Genomic DNA, 19,511 nt, shown 5'->3' with positions numbered 1-19,511 from the left:
GTATGACCCTGACCTTGAGTAGCATCTTACCCTCACCAAGAATGACGCCACAGTATGAAGACAAGATTATCAATTTCAACAATTGGCTTAAGTATTGGTGTCATTCAAAGGGGATCCAATGCCTGTCAGCCTGGGATGACATACTCGACAAGCCACGATGCTTCACTAGGGACAGCCTGCACCTGTCACCCCTGGGCTTTCGGATATTGGCAAAGGCTCTTGCTACCCCCATAGTGCCTTCTTTAGGCAAGGCTCAAAAGACAAACCCACCTCCATAGGTATCACAAGGGATAAGAAACTAAGAGTAATGCTACTCAACGCCAGAAGTCTAAACCTCAAGATGCACGCACTCGAAACTCTCCTTAGCATGGAGAACATCGATATCTGTGCAGTAACAGAAACCTGGTTCAAGGCTCTCGAGACCACCCCAGCACTACCAGGTTATACGTCATACCATGCTTTTCGGCCCCAAAATTTGGACCGAACCACAAAAGGAGGGGGAGTATCAATATTCGTCAAAGATACCCACACCTCCAGGTTGGTGGCACAGCACGAAGCATCAGAGACTATCCATGTGCAACTAACAGTGGGTAAAACTGCCTTCCAGTTTATAGCCTGCTACAGACCACCCTCCCAAACCCAGGAACCCAACTCGGCCTTCCTGAGAACACTGGAAAATATGAAGGTCTCTCCAAACACCATTATATTGGGTGACTTCAACTACCCAACCATAGACTGGGAGCATTACTCTAGCTCCAACACCCTAGCCCAAAGGTTCCTAGAATTTATAAACTCAAATGCTATGGAACAACTTGTTACCACTCCCACAAGAGGGGAAAACATACTGGACCTTATCATCACCAACATGGGGACTCTATGCTCCAGACCAGAAGTGTATCCCTCACTGGTAAGATCAGACCATAAACTAATCTCACTGGATATTCACATCCCGACCCCACCCCATGCCCAGAAAACCACAGTGAAAAACTTCTCTAAAGCAAATTTTACACTCCTCAAAACCAAGGTGGAATCCTTCAAAGCCCCCGGGCCTGTGGATAATACGGCCCAGACCGCAAAATCCTTTATAAACGCATTCTATGAACACCTTCAGGAATGCATGGATCATGCAATCCCAAATAAAACCAAGACCCAATCCTCCAAAGGCAGATGTCCTGTCTGGTGGACCCTAGCCATAAACAAACTATACAATAGAAGGAGGAAGCTACTACATGATAGAGCAAAATCCCAAAAAGGGAAGGCATCTCTGATCAGTATTAGCAAAAAACTACGGGCACTCATAAAATCGTCTAAGGCCAGCTTCGAGAGAAAAATTGCCACTAAGGATAATCACAAGGCTTTCTTAAGTTATGCTAGGAACCTGGGTGGGAATTCCCAGATATGCTCAGAATTAGTCCAAAATGACAAAAAATACACCGAACCCACAGGCATTGCCAACATCCTAGCTGACAGGTTCAGCGCAAACTTCTCCCCCCCCTCCCCACCAAAAGGGCTAATATCTGTTCCAGCAGAGTGCTGCCCCCCTGACATCTCAGATGCTCAGGTAAGAGCTGCCCTCTCCAAAGCAAAAAACACAGCATCAATGGGACCAGACGGTGTCCCGGGCTGCGTCCTACATGAACTCCAAGAAGAGCTAAACCCAAACCTAAAACTACTGTTCAATCTCAGCCTTACTACAGGATATGTACCCAAAGAGTGGTGTACAGCAACAGTGGTCCCTCTCCACAAAGGTGGTGCCTCAACGGATCCTGGAAACTATCTCCCCATAAGTCTCACTAGCTTGGTCTGCAAAGCTATGGAAAGGATCATCATAGACCTTATAAATTAAGATATTGGGGACCTGCAGACACTGGATCCTACCCAGTTCGGCTTTGTTAAGGGCAAATCCTGCCTCTTGAACCTGGTCGATTTCTTTGAAACAGTCACCAAGGCCATTGACAAGGGGAAGGTGGTCCACACAGCCTACCTGGACCTCGCAAAAGCCTTTGATACAATACCCCACTCGGGCATTATAGATAAGCTCACCAGCTTAAATATAAACCCCTATGTCACTAGATGGGTTGCAAACTGGCTCAAGGACAGAACCCACATGGTTAGAATAGCTGGAGCCATGTCAGACTCCAAACCAATTACAAGTGGCGTCCCACAAGGCTCAGTCCTGGGACCTCTCTTGTTCGGTATATATTTCTCGGAGGTACAGGCCAACATGGAAGGACTGTGGCTGACCAAGTTCGCAGATGACTGCAAACTGGGTGCCATAATAGACACTCCATCCGACACATGCATCCTCCAAAAGGGCCTCATAAAAACAGACAACTGGTGCCAGAGCCATGGCCTCAAGCTAAACGCCAAAAAGTGTATAGTCATCCCCTTTGGCAAAAACAAAGTGCCCACAAATTACCACATAGGTGGTAATCCATTAAGTACAGAATAAGTAATTAGGGACCTGGGGACCCAAGTTGATAGCAATCTCTCATTTGACAACCACGTGGCCAAAGTGGTTAGAAAAACATTTTATATAGCCCACCTAATCATGAAGGGATTCACATCTAGATCAGGGGAGGTCATCATGCCTCTTTACTCATCCCTCATCAGGCCCATAATTGAGTACAATGCCCTTTTGGGATGTACCTTACCAGACACCTGCAGCAACTGGAAAGACCCCAAAAGTACCTCACCAAGAGGATCAAGGGGCTCAAACAGATGCCGTATGCTGCCCGGTTAAAGAAACTCCAGCTCTACTCAGTGGCATACCGCCTGCTCAGAGGCGATCTGTGCCTGACGTATAAAGCCATGTCCAACCCGGAATTAATGGACATGCTGCACCTCAGAAAATCCAAATCCCATCGAGCTACGCACTCGAGGGACTTGAACCTCAGCACTGAAATAAATAGGGCATGCTGGAGGGACAGATTCATAACCCAGAGGCTCCCTTCACTCTGGAATAAAATCCCAGTCCAGGTTAGGCAGAGTCCCTCATTGACTCTCTTCAAGAGGAATCTTGATGAGTGGATGGGAGATCATAGGTTTACCCCGGGTATCACTTCTGTGTCACTGTTAGACAGAGGCACAGTATACTAACCTTGAATAAGGGCATAGCAAAATTAATTTAATATGGGTGGCGAAAGCCATACATACTCTGGCTAGGCTTATAAATGCCCTAGGGCAGATAGCCTAGTATGAACCTATGAACCTATGAAAGAGCAAACAATAATGGTGATGAAGGACAACCTTGTATAGTTCCCTTGAGGATTTCTAGTGGTGAGGATAGACATGATCCAATTTTCACATAAGCTTGTGCCCTATTATAAATTTACATTAATAAGTTGACAAAATCTGAGGAGAATTCAAAACCAATCAGGATTCTTTGTAGATAAGACCAACTAATAGAATCAAAGACCTTTTCTATATCTAGGCTGATAATAGTTGTTTTTTTTTTTTGTATTTGCATGTTTCTTCTTCTGGCTTTTCCCAGTTAGGGGTCCTCACAGCAGATCACTTGTCCGCTCATGATTGGCAGTGAAGTTTTACAGTGTTGAGTTGCCAGCCCGGTGCCCAACCTTCCACAGAAGACTCACACACACGTGCACACACTCATGCCTAGGGCCAATTTAGAGTGTCCAATCCACCTACATCATGTCTTTGGGATGTGGGAAGAAACCGGAGTACGCAGAGGAAACCCACGCGACCACAGGGAGGACATGCAGATTCCACACAGAAGGCAGCCCAGCTGAGGATCGAACCAGAGAACCTGTTATGTGAGGCAACAACACTTACCGCTGCACCACCATGGCTGCCCATAATGATAGTAATTTAATAATGTGATAGTAATTTAATAATGTTATCTTGCACTTTTCTTTGTAGAATGAACCCTGTCTGATCATTATGTATTATATTAGGTAATGTTTTCTTTATCCTGTTAGTTAATATGAATCACAAGATTTGGGGTCCTTACCTTGTTTTAACATGGGGGAGATAATTCAATATTTCCACAATGGGGGTGTTATACATTTTTGCTTAACCATAGTAAACGCACTCAACATTTTCTTTATTATATAGTCAGGAAAAATCTTATATAGTTCAGGAATTATTCCATCCAGTCCTGGAGCTTTATTATCTTTTAATTTTTTTTTATTTGCTCTATCACTTCTGTTAGTGTTATTTGTTTATTTAATATGTTATTTTGTTGCATTGACACCTTAGTAGTTATATTTTCTTGAATAAAAGTATTTATTACATTATCTGTCTCCAAACTGGTGTGTTATTATTTATATCTTTATAGTAGTTTTTGAACACTTCTAATATGCCCATTAAGTTAGATGTACTCTTAACTGAACCATCGGTTTTATATTTAATCTCATTAACAAGATTTTATTGTTTATTTTTTTGGATCTTACCGCTATTTTATGTAGATATTTGGGATTTACAGCATAAAATTGTAATTTCAATTTTTCCAGGTTTATGGCTACCTTATGATTCAGAACTTCTAAGTATTTTTGATTTAGCTTAATCATAAGTATATTAGAGGGTCAGCCCAGGTTGGAAGATTTGGAGACAAAGCCAGAGAGGCAAGATTACATTGGTTTGGACATGTGCTGAGGTGGGATGCTGAGTATATTGGGAAAAAGATGCTAAGGATGAAGCTACCAGGTAACAGGAAAAGAGGAAAGCCTAAGATAAGGTTTATGGATGTGGTGAGAGAGGACATGCAGGTGGTTGGTGTGACAGAGCAAGTTGCAGAGGACAGGAAGAAATGGAAACAGATGATTCAGTGTGGCAACCCCTAATGGGAACAGCTGAAAGATGATGATGATATATAAACTTTAAAGGTGTCCCATAGTATAATATCAGTCACTTCACCATTATCATTTGTTTTCATAAACATGTCTATTTCTTTCATTATCCATTCCCTAATGTCTTTTAACTTAGTTATGTAAGCAGGAATTTTCTGTAGAAATCTTAAATCATCTGTATGCATAGTTAATGTAAAGCTTATAGCATTATGGTCTGAAAGTGGACAAGTCATTATAGATATGTCACTTATTTTAGAGTATATATTATTTGATACAAAGACCTTATCAATGTTTGTTTGTGTACCAAACCAATATGATTAGTGAGTATAGAATTAGGAATAATGTTTTCTTAATGTTGGGAGGGTGGCCTAATGGTTAAGGTGTTGGCCTTACAAACACAAGGTACAGGGTTTGAATCTCACAGGGGATAATTTGCTAGGCTTCAAATGGCTCACAAGGGCAGTTAGCCTAGTACTAATCTATGAACCTTAGACCATGTATATCTTTAAGGTTCATTTGATTTGTAAAGTCATTTAACTTCTTGGCTTGAGATGTTAGTTTTATTTTAACATTTTTTGAAGTATCATTGCCTGATAATAGGCAGTTAAAATCACCTGTTGCTATAATTTCCCCTTTTGCATTTAAAGTAATCAGGTCCAGATATTTGTCAACATATTTAGTGCTTAGTCATGGTATCCAGTATGTATTAATCAAGGTATAATACTTCCTATTGATTTCCAAAATAACCATGCGTAGCATCCCATCTTTAGCTCAAACTGTATCTATAATTCTTGGCATAGTATAAGTATTTTTCCATAGAATAAGAGTGCCCAATCTCTTAGTCTTAAAACATGAGACAGCCAGAATGGTATAGCCATTAAATGAGTATTTTTGCAGATATTTTTTAATAGATGGGTTTCCTGTAAAAAGATGATCTGGGCTTTATGCATTTTGATATATTTAAGCAAACCAGCTCTTTTGACATTACTGTTCAAACCATTAATATTTAATGATAAACATTTATAAGCCATTGACTATAATGTGCATGTTGTTACTTACTGAAAGACCTTTCTTCCGTGTCGACTTGAAATCTACTGAAAACTTACTTATCATGGATGCATAACATGTAATAAGCACTACAAAAACCCAAAACTATTTACAAACGCATACATGAAACATAAAGTTTCTGGTTTAGTTAAAAATGTAACTAAACCATCCATCCACCACCTTTCCAACACCAAAAGACACAAATTATCCATCTCTGCTTAGAAAATAGTATAAAAACAAAAAATGAATAGCATTATGAAAGCAACTAAAGAAATCTGAATCCATAAATATACATCAGAATGAGAGTGTCCAATATAACAGAAGCTATATGAATATGTCATATATGATAATAGCACCTCTAATAAGTAGATATGCCAGAAATACACATCAGATCAAAGTAGGAATAAACATTAGAAGCTGAAGTTTAAGAAGATTGTCAATATTTCCAAGACTTTTCAAGAAACATCAGATGATTTAAGCATTTTGTCAGTCATTAATATTTTTCATGTAAGGTTCTGTTGAATATATATATATATATATATATATATATATATATATATATATATATATATATATATATATATATATATATATATAAAAACACTTATTACAACATGACTATTATAATTCACACTTATACACATATTACTCATATGTAGTGGTGCTGCAGTAGCGTTGTCGCCTCACAGCAAGACATTGTCCCGTTCGATTCTCAGCTAGAGCGTCTTCTGTGTGGAGGCATGCGTGAACGGGCGTGCCTTCGTTGAAGGTTGTGCATCAGGGCTGGTAACTTGGCACGTAAAAATCCACTACCAAACATTAGAAGACCGGAATTCTGCTGTGGCGGCCCCTAACCGGGATAAGCCGAAAGACACAACAACACATATTACTCATATGTATTAACAAAAAAAAGGCTCACTACCCTCTGTTTAGTTACTAAAGGTTTAGTTATGCAACATAATTCCGATGTTAATATGCATAATGAGTTTTCTAATGCAGCTCCTAATTCACTTGATGTCATTTAGTTGCTAATAGTGTCAGTGAATCTGTAGAATGTATGCATCTATAAAAGAAAATAGGTATTTTCAGAGAAGTCAAATACTTCCATCAGAACTAATCATTTACCATTTAAAGTATCTAAGTGAAGGATAACAGAATTTCAACAGAAAAGAATTCTAAATACAACCATTTAACATGTTCAAAAGATCAAATGATGTCATTGCTGTTCTTTCCTCAAGCTGCAGCTTCATAAGTATCTAAATAGGCTCATGCACAACAGAGGTTGTCTCGAGTCAGGAAAAAAACATTTTCGGCAGGAAATTCAAGTCTTGAATCTTTTAGAGTTTACAGAAAGCAAAAAAAAAAAAACACTCAGAGCTACCTTGTCAGTGCATGTCATGAATTTCCACAATGAGAACAGTTACACAGACCACCAGTTTCCTCACAAAACATCAACATCATGAAAAAATTAACCCTTTCATATAAAAAAAAAGAACCTAATATATATATATATATATATATATATATATATATATATATATATATAGATATATATATAGATATATATATAGATATATATATATATATATATACATATATACATATATATAAAAACGTATATTTAGCTATCTGTAAAACTACATTAATGTACTGTATTAATGTTTATATGTATCTAAACATAGAGTCTAAAATGTCCAGCTAGAAATACTAATCAGAAACATTGTTACCCCACTACTGACCCATTAGAAAAATGCACCTTGGTATTAAGTCAAATTATACTATTACTGAAGAATTAGAAGACATACATCTTTTGTAGTTATTTAAAGGGGAAAAGTATGTACAGTACTTATAATGGGGAAAAGAGAGAAAAGGAGCATTAATAACAAAATAGAATAGGAAGAAAGAAGAGAGAGAGAGAAAGAGAGAGAATGTTATTTAAATACTTAATTTTGTTTGTTTTTCTTTCTGCTTTTCCCGGCTAGGGGTCGCCACAGTGGAACTCCGGTCTGCTAATGATTGGCAGTCAATTTTTACGGTGCCGATGTGCCAGCCCAATGCTCAACCTTCAACAAAGGCACGCCCATTCAAACATGTCTTTTGAACGCCCTTTGACTGTGGGAGGACATGCACACAGAAGGTGCTCCAGCCGAGAATTGAATGGGAGGACCTCTTGCTGTGAGGCGACAACGCTACTGCTGCACCACCGCAGCTTTATTTATTATTAACTTTCTCTTTTCCTTTCTATATCTATTTCTTCTAATTATGTATAGTACTAAGTATTTAAATACTTAGTACTATATGTAATTAGAAGAAATAGATATAGAAAGGAAAAGAGAAAGTTAATAATAAAGATGATTCAAATTACCTTATAGTATAGAGATTTTCCAGAATCAAATATATTATGATTCACAAAACAAAGCATTTACAATTAGAAGGAATTTGTTCATTTGTCCTTTAGTTTCTTAGTTTTGTTTGCTCCTTCCTTCACAGACCATCCATTTTTTGTTGCCTGTCTCTTCAAACTCTGGGAAGCCCATTCCATTTCTTCTCTGTCCGACAGTTTCTTCTTCTTTTGGATAAATTCTGTTTCTTGTAGGGAATCAAAGATCTTCACTCCTTCTGACAAGGTGATTTTTATTCTTACAGGAAAATAATTTGAGCTTTAATATTGACTTTTTTCAAGGACTTAATTAGAAGAATACACACTATGACTTTAGAGGTGTAGTCATTGTCAAAATGAATAACTTTTTCACCCATCTTGATAGGGGAATTAGTCCAAGCTGATTTCAGCACTAAGTCCTTGTCTTGTAAGGAAAGAAATCTCACTATTACAGACCTGGGGTTAGATGAACTCAGAGATGAAGCTGGATTTTCCAGGGACCGATGAATCCTCTCAGTTCCAAAAGAGAGGGATTCAGGCATGTTTATTGCAGATGAAAACCACTTGTTGAGGAATTGAATCATACTAGCACTCTCTTCTTTCTCTGGAATTCCGTATAGTCTTATGTTATTCCTCCTTGATCTACTTTCAAAGTCTTCCAGTTTCTCAATCAGCCTGGTGTTTTGTTTCAGAAGAAATTCGTTGGGATGTTCATTTTCTGTCACTCTGGTATCCAGGTCAGTTACTGTTTCCTCTAAGGCAAGAATCTGTTCAGATTGCTTTTTTACTGTTCCATTTAGAAGTTCCAGGTGTTTACTACATTCTTGTTTGATAACATCCATTTTGTTTTCAAAACTGTCCATGATGATCCAGTTCTTGGATGTTGTTTTATTCGAAGATGTAGTTCTTTCTTCACTGCACTCTCATGCTGTGGGTTCTTCGAGTTCCTTAAAGTATATTTCCTGTCAGGATATTAAAATCTAAGCAGAGCTATGGATCTCTGCTGCTATCAGACTGGCATCTTGGCCACGCCCCCCTCGGGAATAAACTACTTCTAAGTATAAACTAGGCTCTGCATTTACATAGGTTTAGTTCTGATCTTGATAAACAATGTTCTCTTGTCATTGTTGACTCCTGTAGTACAGGATTCAATCTCATGTATACTCTCTTCTGGGGTTTGTCACACTGCTAATCATGTTACATTGAACACTGAAAATATAGGAACATGAGTAAAGTAGTAGTGATATATGTGTGTGTGTGTGTGTGTGTGTGTGTGTGTGTGTGTGTGTGTGTGTGTGTGTGTGTGTGTGTATGCCCATTCGTGTTTGTGTGTGTTGACAAAACATGAGGGTACACAGTAATATCTCTAGAAACAGCTTTGTGAACCTCTAGCAAAAACATGACCACAGTCAAATCGTTGTGTGCATCTGCAGAAAACACAACTACATTCACAACCTTGTAACTTTCTTGAGAAAAAGGCACAGTCACACTGCGAAGTTAAGGTAACAACCAGAGCAGTGAACCTTGTTGAAAAGGCAGATGACAACATTTTTCTGTCCTAATGTTCTGAAAGTTTTTTGCTCAAGAATCCGGGACAAAGTAAAAACTAATGAATAGCAATGACTCCAGATCAGAAACTCTTTTTAAGTATTGATTGTATTCACTTAGAAAGGAAATGTTAATAGAATATTAACATTTACTTTAAAATTAATTTCTTAAACACTGCAAAGTCTGGAATTCTAAAGACTGGCATTATTTAATGTTTATATTCTTCAGTTATTTATCAAAAGGTTGCAAACTGCATGAAGGAGAGAGCGAGAGAGAGAGAGAGAGAAGAGAGAGAGAGAGAGAATGATGCATAGTCAGTGATATTCTGTAAGAGCAGAGTCAGTTGAGAAGTATACCTTCATGCAGATACCAATTAAAAGGCATTTCTATTATGTGACCATCTATATCTATAACTAAAAGCATGGTCCAATGCCTCTGACAATATCCCGTCTCTCTTTCTAAAAATTGCCGCAAATGGAATCTCCCTCCCCATTAGCACCCTGAGCAATAGATCCATACAGGAATCTTACATCCCCAAACTGTGGCATGCAGCCTTTATTCTACCTCTCCACAAAGGAGGCAAAAACAATAATATCTCAAACTTCTGCCCCATAGCTATCCTCTCCCCAATTTCAAAAATTCTGGAAAAATGCATCCACCTCCTCTCATGCCTTTCCTAACCAAAAAACAAGTTATCACTCCAACCCAGCACAGTTTCTGACCTGGCCATAGAACAATAAGTGCTTTCTCTCTTTCCTAGATGCAGCAAACCATGCCCATGATTCTTGAAAAATAGTATCAACAGTTCTACTAGATCTCTCCAAGGCATTCAACACTGTCTCCCATACCCATCTCCTGAGCCACCTTTCTAACCTTAATCTCTCTCAGAATATCCTGTCCTGGTTCTCAAGTTACCTGTCTGACAGATCTCAGGCTGTGAAATGGAGAAAAGGCACCTCAACCTTCCTGCCTACCCTCACTGAGGTACCCCAGGGATCCATACTTGGCCCAATGCTGTTTAACATCTTTATCAATGATTTCCACTCAGTCATACCTAACACCAAATTTGAACAATATGCAGATGACTCAACTTAAGTCTGCTCTGCCTCTAATGTCTCTGAACTCCAAAGACTCAAACTGCCTTCTCTACCACTGAGAACGGGATGCTTCAAAACCACCTTTCTCTAAATGCTAACAAATCCAAAGTACTACTATTCTCTCCCTCAAAATCCTTCCCTCTTGATAAAAACTCATTCCAAATTATCAGCCATAAAAACTCTACCATAGAGGTCGTTCCCTTCGCTAAACTACTTGGGGTAACTGTAGATGAACACCTAAAATTTGATACCCATATTCAGCAAAACATAAAGAAAACACATCTAAAACTTGACATGCTATACAGAAACATCCAGTTTCTCTCTCCTTCTATAAGACAAACTCTTGCCACTGCCTAGCTACTTCCCTCACTAATGTATGGTGCTCCTTTACTAACCAACCTTTCTTCCTCTATCTCTTCCAGACTGAAAATCTCTTATAATAAAATTTCAAAATTCGCCACCAAAGCCAAATACTCCTCCCATCATTGTACTGCCCTCCACTTGTTAAATTGGCTAGAACTCTACAACTATCTCGACTACCTCTAACTTACTACAGCCCGCAGGCTAATATTTAAACCTACTAAATGTCCTGCACTAACCAACATCCTACAACTATACACCCTGCACAGAACTCTAAGATCTGCTCACCAAAACCTAATCACTGTCCACAAACCTAACCGTCCTGCTGGACAGCTTCTCCTTTCTTTTTCCTTAGCCCAAAAATGGAATTCTCTCCCTCCTTCACTAAGGACTTCTGAAAACTTTGATAACTTTAAATCTCAGCTCCATTCCTACCTCTCCTCTAATTGGAAATGCAACTGCATTCTCCCCACCTAGCCTACTAGTTACTCTACTCCATCCTGAATTTCTAAACACCTTGGCTCACTCTGAATGTAAGCTAATCTAATGATATTATTATGAATGTATATATTGTAAATGGTTTATTTCACCTTTTCTCTCCTCTCTTGTAATGAACTCATTATTGCCATTATAAAGATTTATATGTAACCAATGAACAATTCATGTCTCTAACTTGAAATGTAATTGTATTTTTTTAACTCTTTTTACTATACTTTGTTGTATCTTTAACTTTACTATGTACTGTGGAGCTTTTCTCCTCGGGCCTCCACTGAAAATGGGCTCCCTAAGCCCAGTGGATCTCCCCGGTCCTCAAACTAGAAATAAATAAACAAATACCCAGGGGTTCTGTCACCCGTCTTCTGAAGTCTTTCACAAACTCAGTATGCCGTATACATATACAACTTTTGGACGTACACTTAACTGTCTTTCCAAATGCTTATATTGTGTTATTTCATAATAGAAACTTGAGTTTTCACAGGACAGTCCATCATTTAAAAAATATATAATTTTAGTTTTGTTTGTCTTGCTAATATTAATTTATTTCAGTTACAGTGTACGTCCTATAATATCTTATATAATGTAGTAAGACACTAGAAGATGCTTATTATAATTTCAGGACAAATGCTATTTTTGTTTCTTCATTACACTCAGCTGTCTAAACCAGGAAAAATGGTGACCCTGTCTATACTGGGTCATGAATGACAGCTTTGGTATTGAGAGCCTAATTCTTTTTAGTTGATTGACTGCTTCCTTTTAAAGTGTCAGCAAGTCAGGAAATGTGTGTTTGTTTGTTTTTTTGCCGGTGTGGTATACCCTTCCACACCTGTTTTTTTTCCTCTAAACTAAAGCATTCATTTCACAAATCATTAATACAGGATGAGTGTTACAATATAACTTTTTCTTATGTGTTTTATGACTGGGAATATTGTAGGCATTACTGTATTATGAAGTGCACAGTGATAGGCTGTTTTACTGCACATAAATTTGATTTTCTCAGTAACATTTTATAGTAAGGAAATGAAAATAATTTTAGCAAATACTGTTTACCAAAATCAAATGCCAAAACAAAATTCCAAGACCCTACTTGTATCCTTAGAATGCATCTTCATATAAACTTGCCCACAGAATCATTTACATCTGTGAAATTAACAGTTGACTTGCTTCTGTGGAGTTATTATAGAGAAACAAGCTTCTCAAAAAATGAAAGCTGCATTATCCACTTGGTTCCCATTAGCTGCCATATGCTGCAGCACATGTAGGACCCCAGAGTGTTAAGGGATGCATTCCAGCAACCATTTTTTCACTGAAGATTGAAAGTTAAGCAGGCATCTGAGACTAGCAATCCCTCTTATAACTCCACCAAAAAAAAGCAAACCTGACATTGGACTGTCTGTTCTACTTTCCTTCAAATGGTTGACTCTTGGATCACCATACGGCAGCCCGAGCTCAGTGCTTATGCACTCCATATGTGAAGTTTGCTACAGGTGGTTTCTTGTGTGTATCAAATAGTTCTGCCATGTGTTTGTATGTCTTTGTGGTTCAGCCCACACTGAAGTATTTCCTAATTATATTCACCCGCAACATCAAAAAGGCCATATGCTCATATTCTATACAATGAAATGGGAACATTAAATACATGCACGTGCGCACAAGCGCACACACACACACATATCTCGCTCTCTCTCTTACTGTATATATGTGCACAGACACACACATGTATATATCTGTGTGTGGACACAATTATCTCTCTCTCTGTATATATGTACATATATATATATATATATATATATATATATATATATATATATATATATCTGTGTGTGTTTATAGTTTTGTCTGTCCACTTTTAATCCTATCATACTTTAAATAGTAACAGCTGCTACAACCTGCAGACATTCTAACCCATTTTTCTCACTGGTTAACATTTATAATGATGAATTACAGATTTTTGAAATACTTACTCTCTATGTTTGGCCTAAAGCAATTCAGAATGTATTTCTTTATAAAATATTAAATGATGAATTTAACATAAACTATTTTTACTAGTGGCTGTTTATAATTGAAGCACATGTAAGAGCCCATTCATTATTTTTTCAACGCATTGCATTTTCTGATTTGTTTTCTTAGCCTGGGCATGATATAGACCACTTGCTTTACATACATTTGCCCTATTTTCTTTATTTATGAAATCCTGCATGCCACAGTATTTCTATGATCACATGAATTATGCTTTGAGAAGTGAATGATCATGTGTTTGCACATAAACTCAGGTTCCTATCAGCATACAAGAACTATAATGACAGTCCAGTCATTCCCCCCACCCCTTTGTGACACATCTACAGTGTACTTGTGTTTTTGTCTCTTTAAGTCTTGAAAACTTATATTGATTTTGCTGGCTGGAACCTCTGCTAAGAAACTCTTCCTTAATATTACCACCATTTCATTGTAAATGTGCTTCCTCACATTACCTCAGAACTTTCCACTGATCAAACAACTGTCGCGCCACTTGCCCTTGTGCATTTGCTCTGAAATGCGCTTTCCAGTTATTCTTTTTACTTCTTGGTCTTTCATGTTTACTGTTCTATTTCTTCCTTCCTTTCATCCTTCCTTCCTTCTGAGAACAGACAGTTTCATCCTTGTAGTACTTATAGTATACTTCCCCTTCTGTCTTCCTTCCTTCCTTCTGTGAACAGACAGTTTCATCCTTGTAGTACTTATAGTATACTTCCCCTTCTGTCTTCCTTCCTTCCTTCTGTGAACAGACAGTTTCATCCTTGTAGTACTTATAGTATACTTCCCTCTCTGTCTTCCTTCCTTCCTTCTGTGAACAGACAGTTTCATCCTTGTAGTACTTATAGTATACTTCCCCTTCTGTCTTCCTTCCTCCCTTCTGTGAACAGTTTCATCCTTGTAGTACTCATGGTATACTTCCCCGCCTGTCTTCCTTCCTTCTGTGAACAGACAGTTTCATCCTTGTAGTACTTATAGTATACTTCCCCTTCTGTCTTCTTTCCTTCCTTCTGTGAACAGACAGTTTCATCCTTATAGTACTTATAGTATACTTCCCCGCCTGTCTTCCTTCCTTCCTTCGGTGCATAGACATTTTCAACCTTGTTCTACTTATGATATACTCCCCTTCTTTCTTCCTTCCTTCGTTCCTTCTGTGACTATACAGTTTCATCCTAGTGGTACTTATGATATACTTCCCTCCTGTCTTCCTTCCTTCCTTCTCTCAGCAGACAGTTTTATACTCCCCTCCTGTCTTCCTTACCTACTTCTTGGAGTGGCTGTTTTCTTCAGTGTCCCCACAGTATTTTTTTCCTTGACTAGGGGCACAATTCTGCAGCTGTTACAGTTTCTATATTTCCCCTTTATTTTTTATCATTATACCAACTCTGCATTTTAATTATCTGTATGCCAGTATATTTAGATTATGAATGCCATGTATTTTATGATTGCAGAGTATCTTCTTCTTTTTTTTTTTTTTTTTTGAAATCATTCATTATTTCCTGAAGCCCCCTGATGGCCCATTTTCCTGTATAACATACTGTATTCTACATGAAGGTACTTTGTTTCCTTGAAGTACTGTATTTTCTCTGTTTAAGGAATTGCTGCTGTCAGACTCCATTTGCAGTCATTTGTGAGATTGAGTCTTCCAAGATTTCATACCTTTAGGTACCAAAATTTGTCGTTTCTCCTAACGAAGTTCCCATCTATTTACTGGTGAGCTTTTCTCAGAGAATGTGTATTGATTTTGTTCAAATGACCATTGTATTCAAGAAGTCGTTAAGGAGACGTAAATTTTTCCCCAATATCCTGTTAATATCTGCAGGTCTGTAAAATTGTGTGTGTATATATGTGTGTTTGTGTGTATGTGTGTGTGTGTGTGTGTGTGTGTGTGTGTGTGTGTGTGTGTGTGTGTGTGTGTGTGTGTGTGTGTGTGTGTGTGTGTGTGTGTGTGTGTGTGTGTGTGTGTGTGTGTGTGTGTGTGCTCGCACGATCATGCATGTGTGTGTTCTCTTTGTTTCTAGTATTGTAGGGGTTAGCCACATATGCCTTTCCCATATTTATTAATTAATTCCTTAAGTAATTTATTCTAAGTTTTTAACCAGATCAAAGGACCAATTTCAGCAATGATCTGAGCCAATCATGGCAACAATAAGACAGAAAGATAATTAGACTGAAAAGAAATAAATGTTGAAAGGACTCCAGTCACAACTAAACAGCTTCAAGAATTTATTAAAATATAAAGTCAGCAAAATAACGTGAGTGCTTTCGTCTCACCACAGAGACTACATCAGACAGAAAGATAATCAACAGTTGACATAAAAGAGACCACATTTTACATTAAAGTTGACAAAACAAACAGATGTACATGCTGAATAATCATATCAGTGTTATAAGTAGAACAACATTTTAAATGTGAATCCAGTCTGTAATTGATAAACTATTTAGATGACAACTGTGTCTTCTGTTTCTAGTGGTTTGCTGAAAAAAAACAGCCTGCAGTTCTGTCTGCAGTTCCTCAAATTCCATTTGTTTCTATAACTTTGGTCATTGCCTTATTTGATTTTATTTACCCATTCTCCTGCAGGACTATGGGTTGGTATTTATCTCTTAATTTCTCCTTTATCTGTCCTTGCCTTCCATCTTCTTCCAGCCTTCCACCTTGTGTAAAGTAGTTTAACATCTCATATTTTCAATGTTATCAGGAGTTCTTATATGCATTTAGAGTTGTCACCTTTTCAACCACCCAGAGCGAGAAATTTTTTTTAATAGGAGAATGAGCTATTGCGGGACAAACCACACCAACAGTCAGGGCAAAGGATGGTACTTTACTCTTGCCAAAAGTTCATTCTAGTAGAATTTGAGTCAATTACATCTGTGCCATATAATAATAATATATTAGAGGTAGAAGTTTGTTTTATGAAATTATTAATTAAAACTTAGAAACTATTTTTTGTCTTAGAATATCAGGTCATTTGCCATATTTCATGTTTTTTTTTCACAAGGTACAAATATGTAAATAGAGACCACCCTGCATAAAGAGGGGCAGGTGATATTCCTATTTTAAAGGCTGGAAAATGTTTGTACTGAAGCAAATAAGACTTGCTAAAAAGGAAGCTACAGTCTGTCTAATACTATGGAAAACAAAATATAGTAATGAGATCAGAGTCTGTTTTGCTTATCAAAGCCCAACTGTTCAGTGGCAAAATCCCGAGCTGCAGAGCCTCACCATACCAACCAATGGCTGCTAAACCCTATAGTCAGTTAATACATTTAAAGTGATTTTGGAGATAATGGTCTGTTTCCATGCCCTTACAAATTGTTCTGATATAATGCCTCCACATTCACACCAACTTGAAGATTAGGAAAAATACATGTATACCCTTGTCTCCAAGTTGGTGCAACCTGAGATGTAGTCTTTTCAGAAATCAGGGGTGCGAGGGCAGTTTCCACATCAGAGGTTGCAGGAGATACAGGGCTGCTTAAGAGCATGTGAGGGTATCTGAGTCAGAAGAGTCCTGCAAAGCATGCAACAGACCTTGCAGTAGCTTGCATACTTTACAAGCAGACTGCAAGCACTGAGGAATGTGTCATTGACTACATTCTGTTAAAATTGTACTTTAGTATGGAATAGCTGGGGAAAATAATTTAATGCCAGAAAGTGTTGTATAAGTGATGTTTCTTTTAAGTGATATAGTGGCCTCCACCTGAACTACAGTGACATCTTAGCGTCTTAGTAAAATACATCAGCTGTTAGTATTTAGTTTTTTTAAGTTTTTCACAGATATACATGCTTAGAACCCACCCCACCCCACATACAGTCTGACAAACTCACTCCCTTACAAATCTCACCCCTTTTGAAGATGCATGAATGTAACATTGCTCCTGTTTTTTTTAACTCTGTCACATGAGATTCTCTGATACATCAAATAAAGCTTTAAAAGCAGAGTAGTTTTTCTGAAAGCTGCTTTTAGACATGCAGCCATTACAGCTTTGAATCAGACATTTGCAGTTGTATCTTTCAGATGGGGGGTATGTATCACAATGCACCACTGCACACGTGTACTTTAGGCTTTAGAAGATCAGTCTGGTGCAATTCTGTAATTATAAAAGTCTAAAATCATATCTGATGTTTAAGATAGGCTGTTTGCATGGAATGCTTGCTGCAGTGGAGTCTTCTGGCAAAAAGACTAATAGAAATACTTTTCTGTCATCTCTTGTGCTTCAATTTTTTTGTGCATGATCGGTATTCTTAAGTCCATTGTTATGTCACATGGATAATTGTTTAGTTTCCCGATGACCATATCTCTACCAAATGGTTAGTTTTGCTTCTCATTAAAAATGATATTACTCTGGTAGATTTATACCAATAACCTTAGCTTCTTTCTTGTTGCATATTAGTGCATTTCAAGCCATATGTATCAGTGAAATGTGCTGGCAAATCAAAAAGACACCAAGGAAGACTCCTGTGTGCATCAGTTGCATATTTTTTGAATATATTTCCATCTCATTTATTTATTCTTTGGTCTTATCATTTATGCAGTAAGAAGAACACTGAAGAGTGGACTGACACCCGAAGAAGCCAAAGCACTAGGTCTAATAAGCACCTCAGAAATGCAAGTGTGAGCACAAAACAGAAGTGAAGTCATCCATATCAGTCCCACTGGGAATCAAGCTGCCCAGTTCACTCCTGTGTCTGCTTCTTTTGCCAGCTAATTGGTGATTTTGATTGTTCTAATGCAATTTCAAAGAAATAAAATTAAAAAAAGAAGCTCAAACAATGGCAATACATCTCAGCACTAAAAAATGGCCACAAACAGAAGAAAAATGCAGGAGTTCTTCATGATTTTTCTGAAATATATATACAGTTCATTCACCTTTGTTTTGTTCATGTGGATGCTAGAACAGAGACTGTTTTTGAGCCTTTTGTTAGATATGCATTTTATGTTTACGTTGACGTTTTCTTGTGGCCTGTTTTGTTTTGTATTGTTTGGTTAATTACTGTGTCTTCTTGTCAATGCAAAGGGTAAACTTTAATCCTCAGCATAAATCCTCATTTGGCCTTTCAGATATAAGCAGCCATTTCTGTTACATCTGTATGTATTATATAGGCTTAAGCCTATGAAAAGAGTATCACATAGCATCTTGTGTGATATTTGCCATCAAACAGCAGTGTTTTGGAATAGAATTCTTTGGTTTGCCTGTAGCATGTATCATGATAGAAGCAGTGGCCCTGAGCTGTCATGACTTCTTCCGCTTGTTTTAATGTAAGGGAAGAAAGTATGTTTCAGTGTATTTCACTTTAAAGAAAAGCAGCCATCACAGCACCTTTACTATAGTGTCTGTATTAATTATGCACCATTATGCTGTAACAGCATACTGCAGTGGTGGTGCTGCGGTAGCATTGTCGCCTCACAGTAAGACGTTGTCCTGTTCGATTCTCAGCTAAAGCGTCTTCTGTGTGGAGACATGCGTGAATGGACATACCTTTGTTGAAGGTTGTGCGTCAGAGCTGGCAACTCGGTATGTAAAAATCTACTGCCAATCATTAGCGGACCAGAGTTCTGCTGTGGCGACCCCTAACCGGGAAAAGCTGAAAGATACAACATCTGCTGTAACAGCATGTTGCATGCTAGTTGTCCGACATTAACATCTGTGCTTCATTGAGGAATATTTATTATAGTATAAACTTGCAATACAATATCTTGTATTGCATTGTCTTTCACTATGCTGTACATAGTGAAGTATACAGATCTTTGC

The 19,511-nt window shown here is 37.9% G+C and overlaps 1 protein-coding gene across 5 annotated transcripts in view; it reads left to right on the top strand.

The window, feature by feature from the left end:
• FHOD3 (formin homology 2 domain containing 3) overlaps positions 1-19,242 on the top strand; it is a 3,141,544-nt gene extending 3,122,302 nt beyond the window's left edge. For all 5 annotated transcript variants that reach the window (XM_044064575.1, XM_044064578.1, XM_044064576.1 and 2 more), the window contains one exon: positions 18,295-19,242. In XM_044064575.1, the coding sequence (XP_043920510.1) occupies positions 18,295-18,377 (83 nt within the window). In that variant the 3' untranslated portion in view covers positions 18,378-19,242. The remainder of the gene's footprint in view (positions 1-18,294) is intronic.
• Positions 19,243-19,511: the final 269 nt, after the last annotated feature.

Source organism: Protopterus annectens, chromosome 3.part0 (genome assembly GCF_019279795.1).
Source record: "Protopterus annectens isolate FY-2018-M chromosome 3.part0, PAN1.0, whole genome shotgun sequence".
Lineage (NCBI taxonomy): Eukaryota > Metazoa > Chordata > Ceratodontiformes > Protopteridae > Protopterus > Protopterus annectens.
This window is presented reverse-complemented; position numbering and strand designations above follow the sequence as displayed.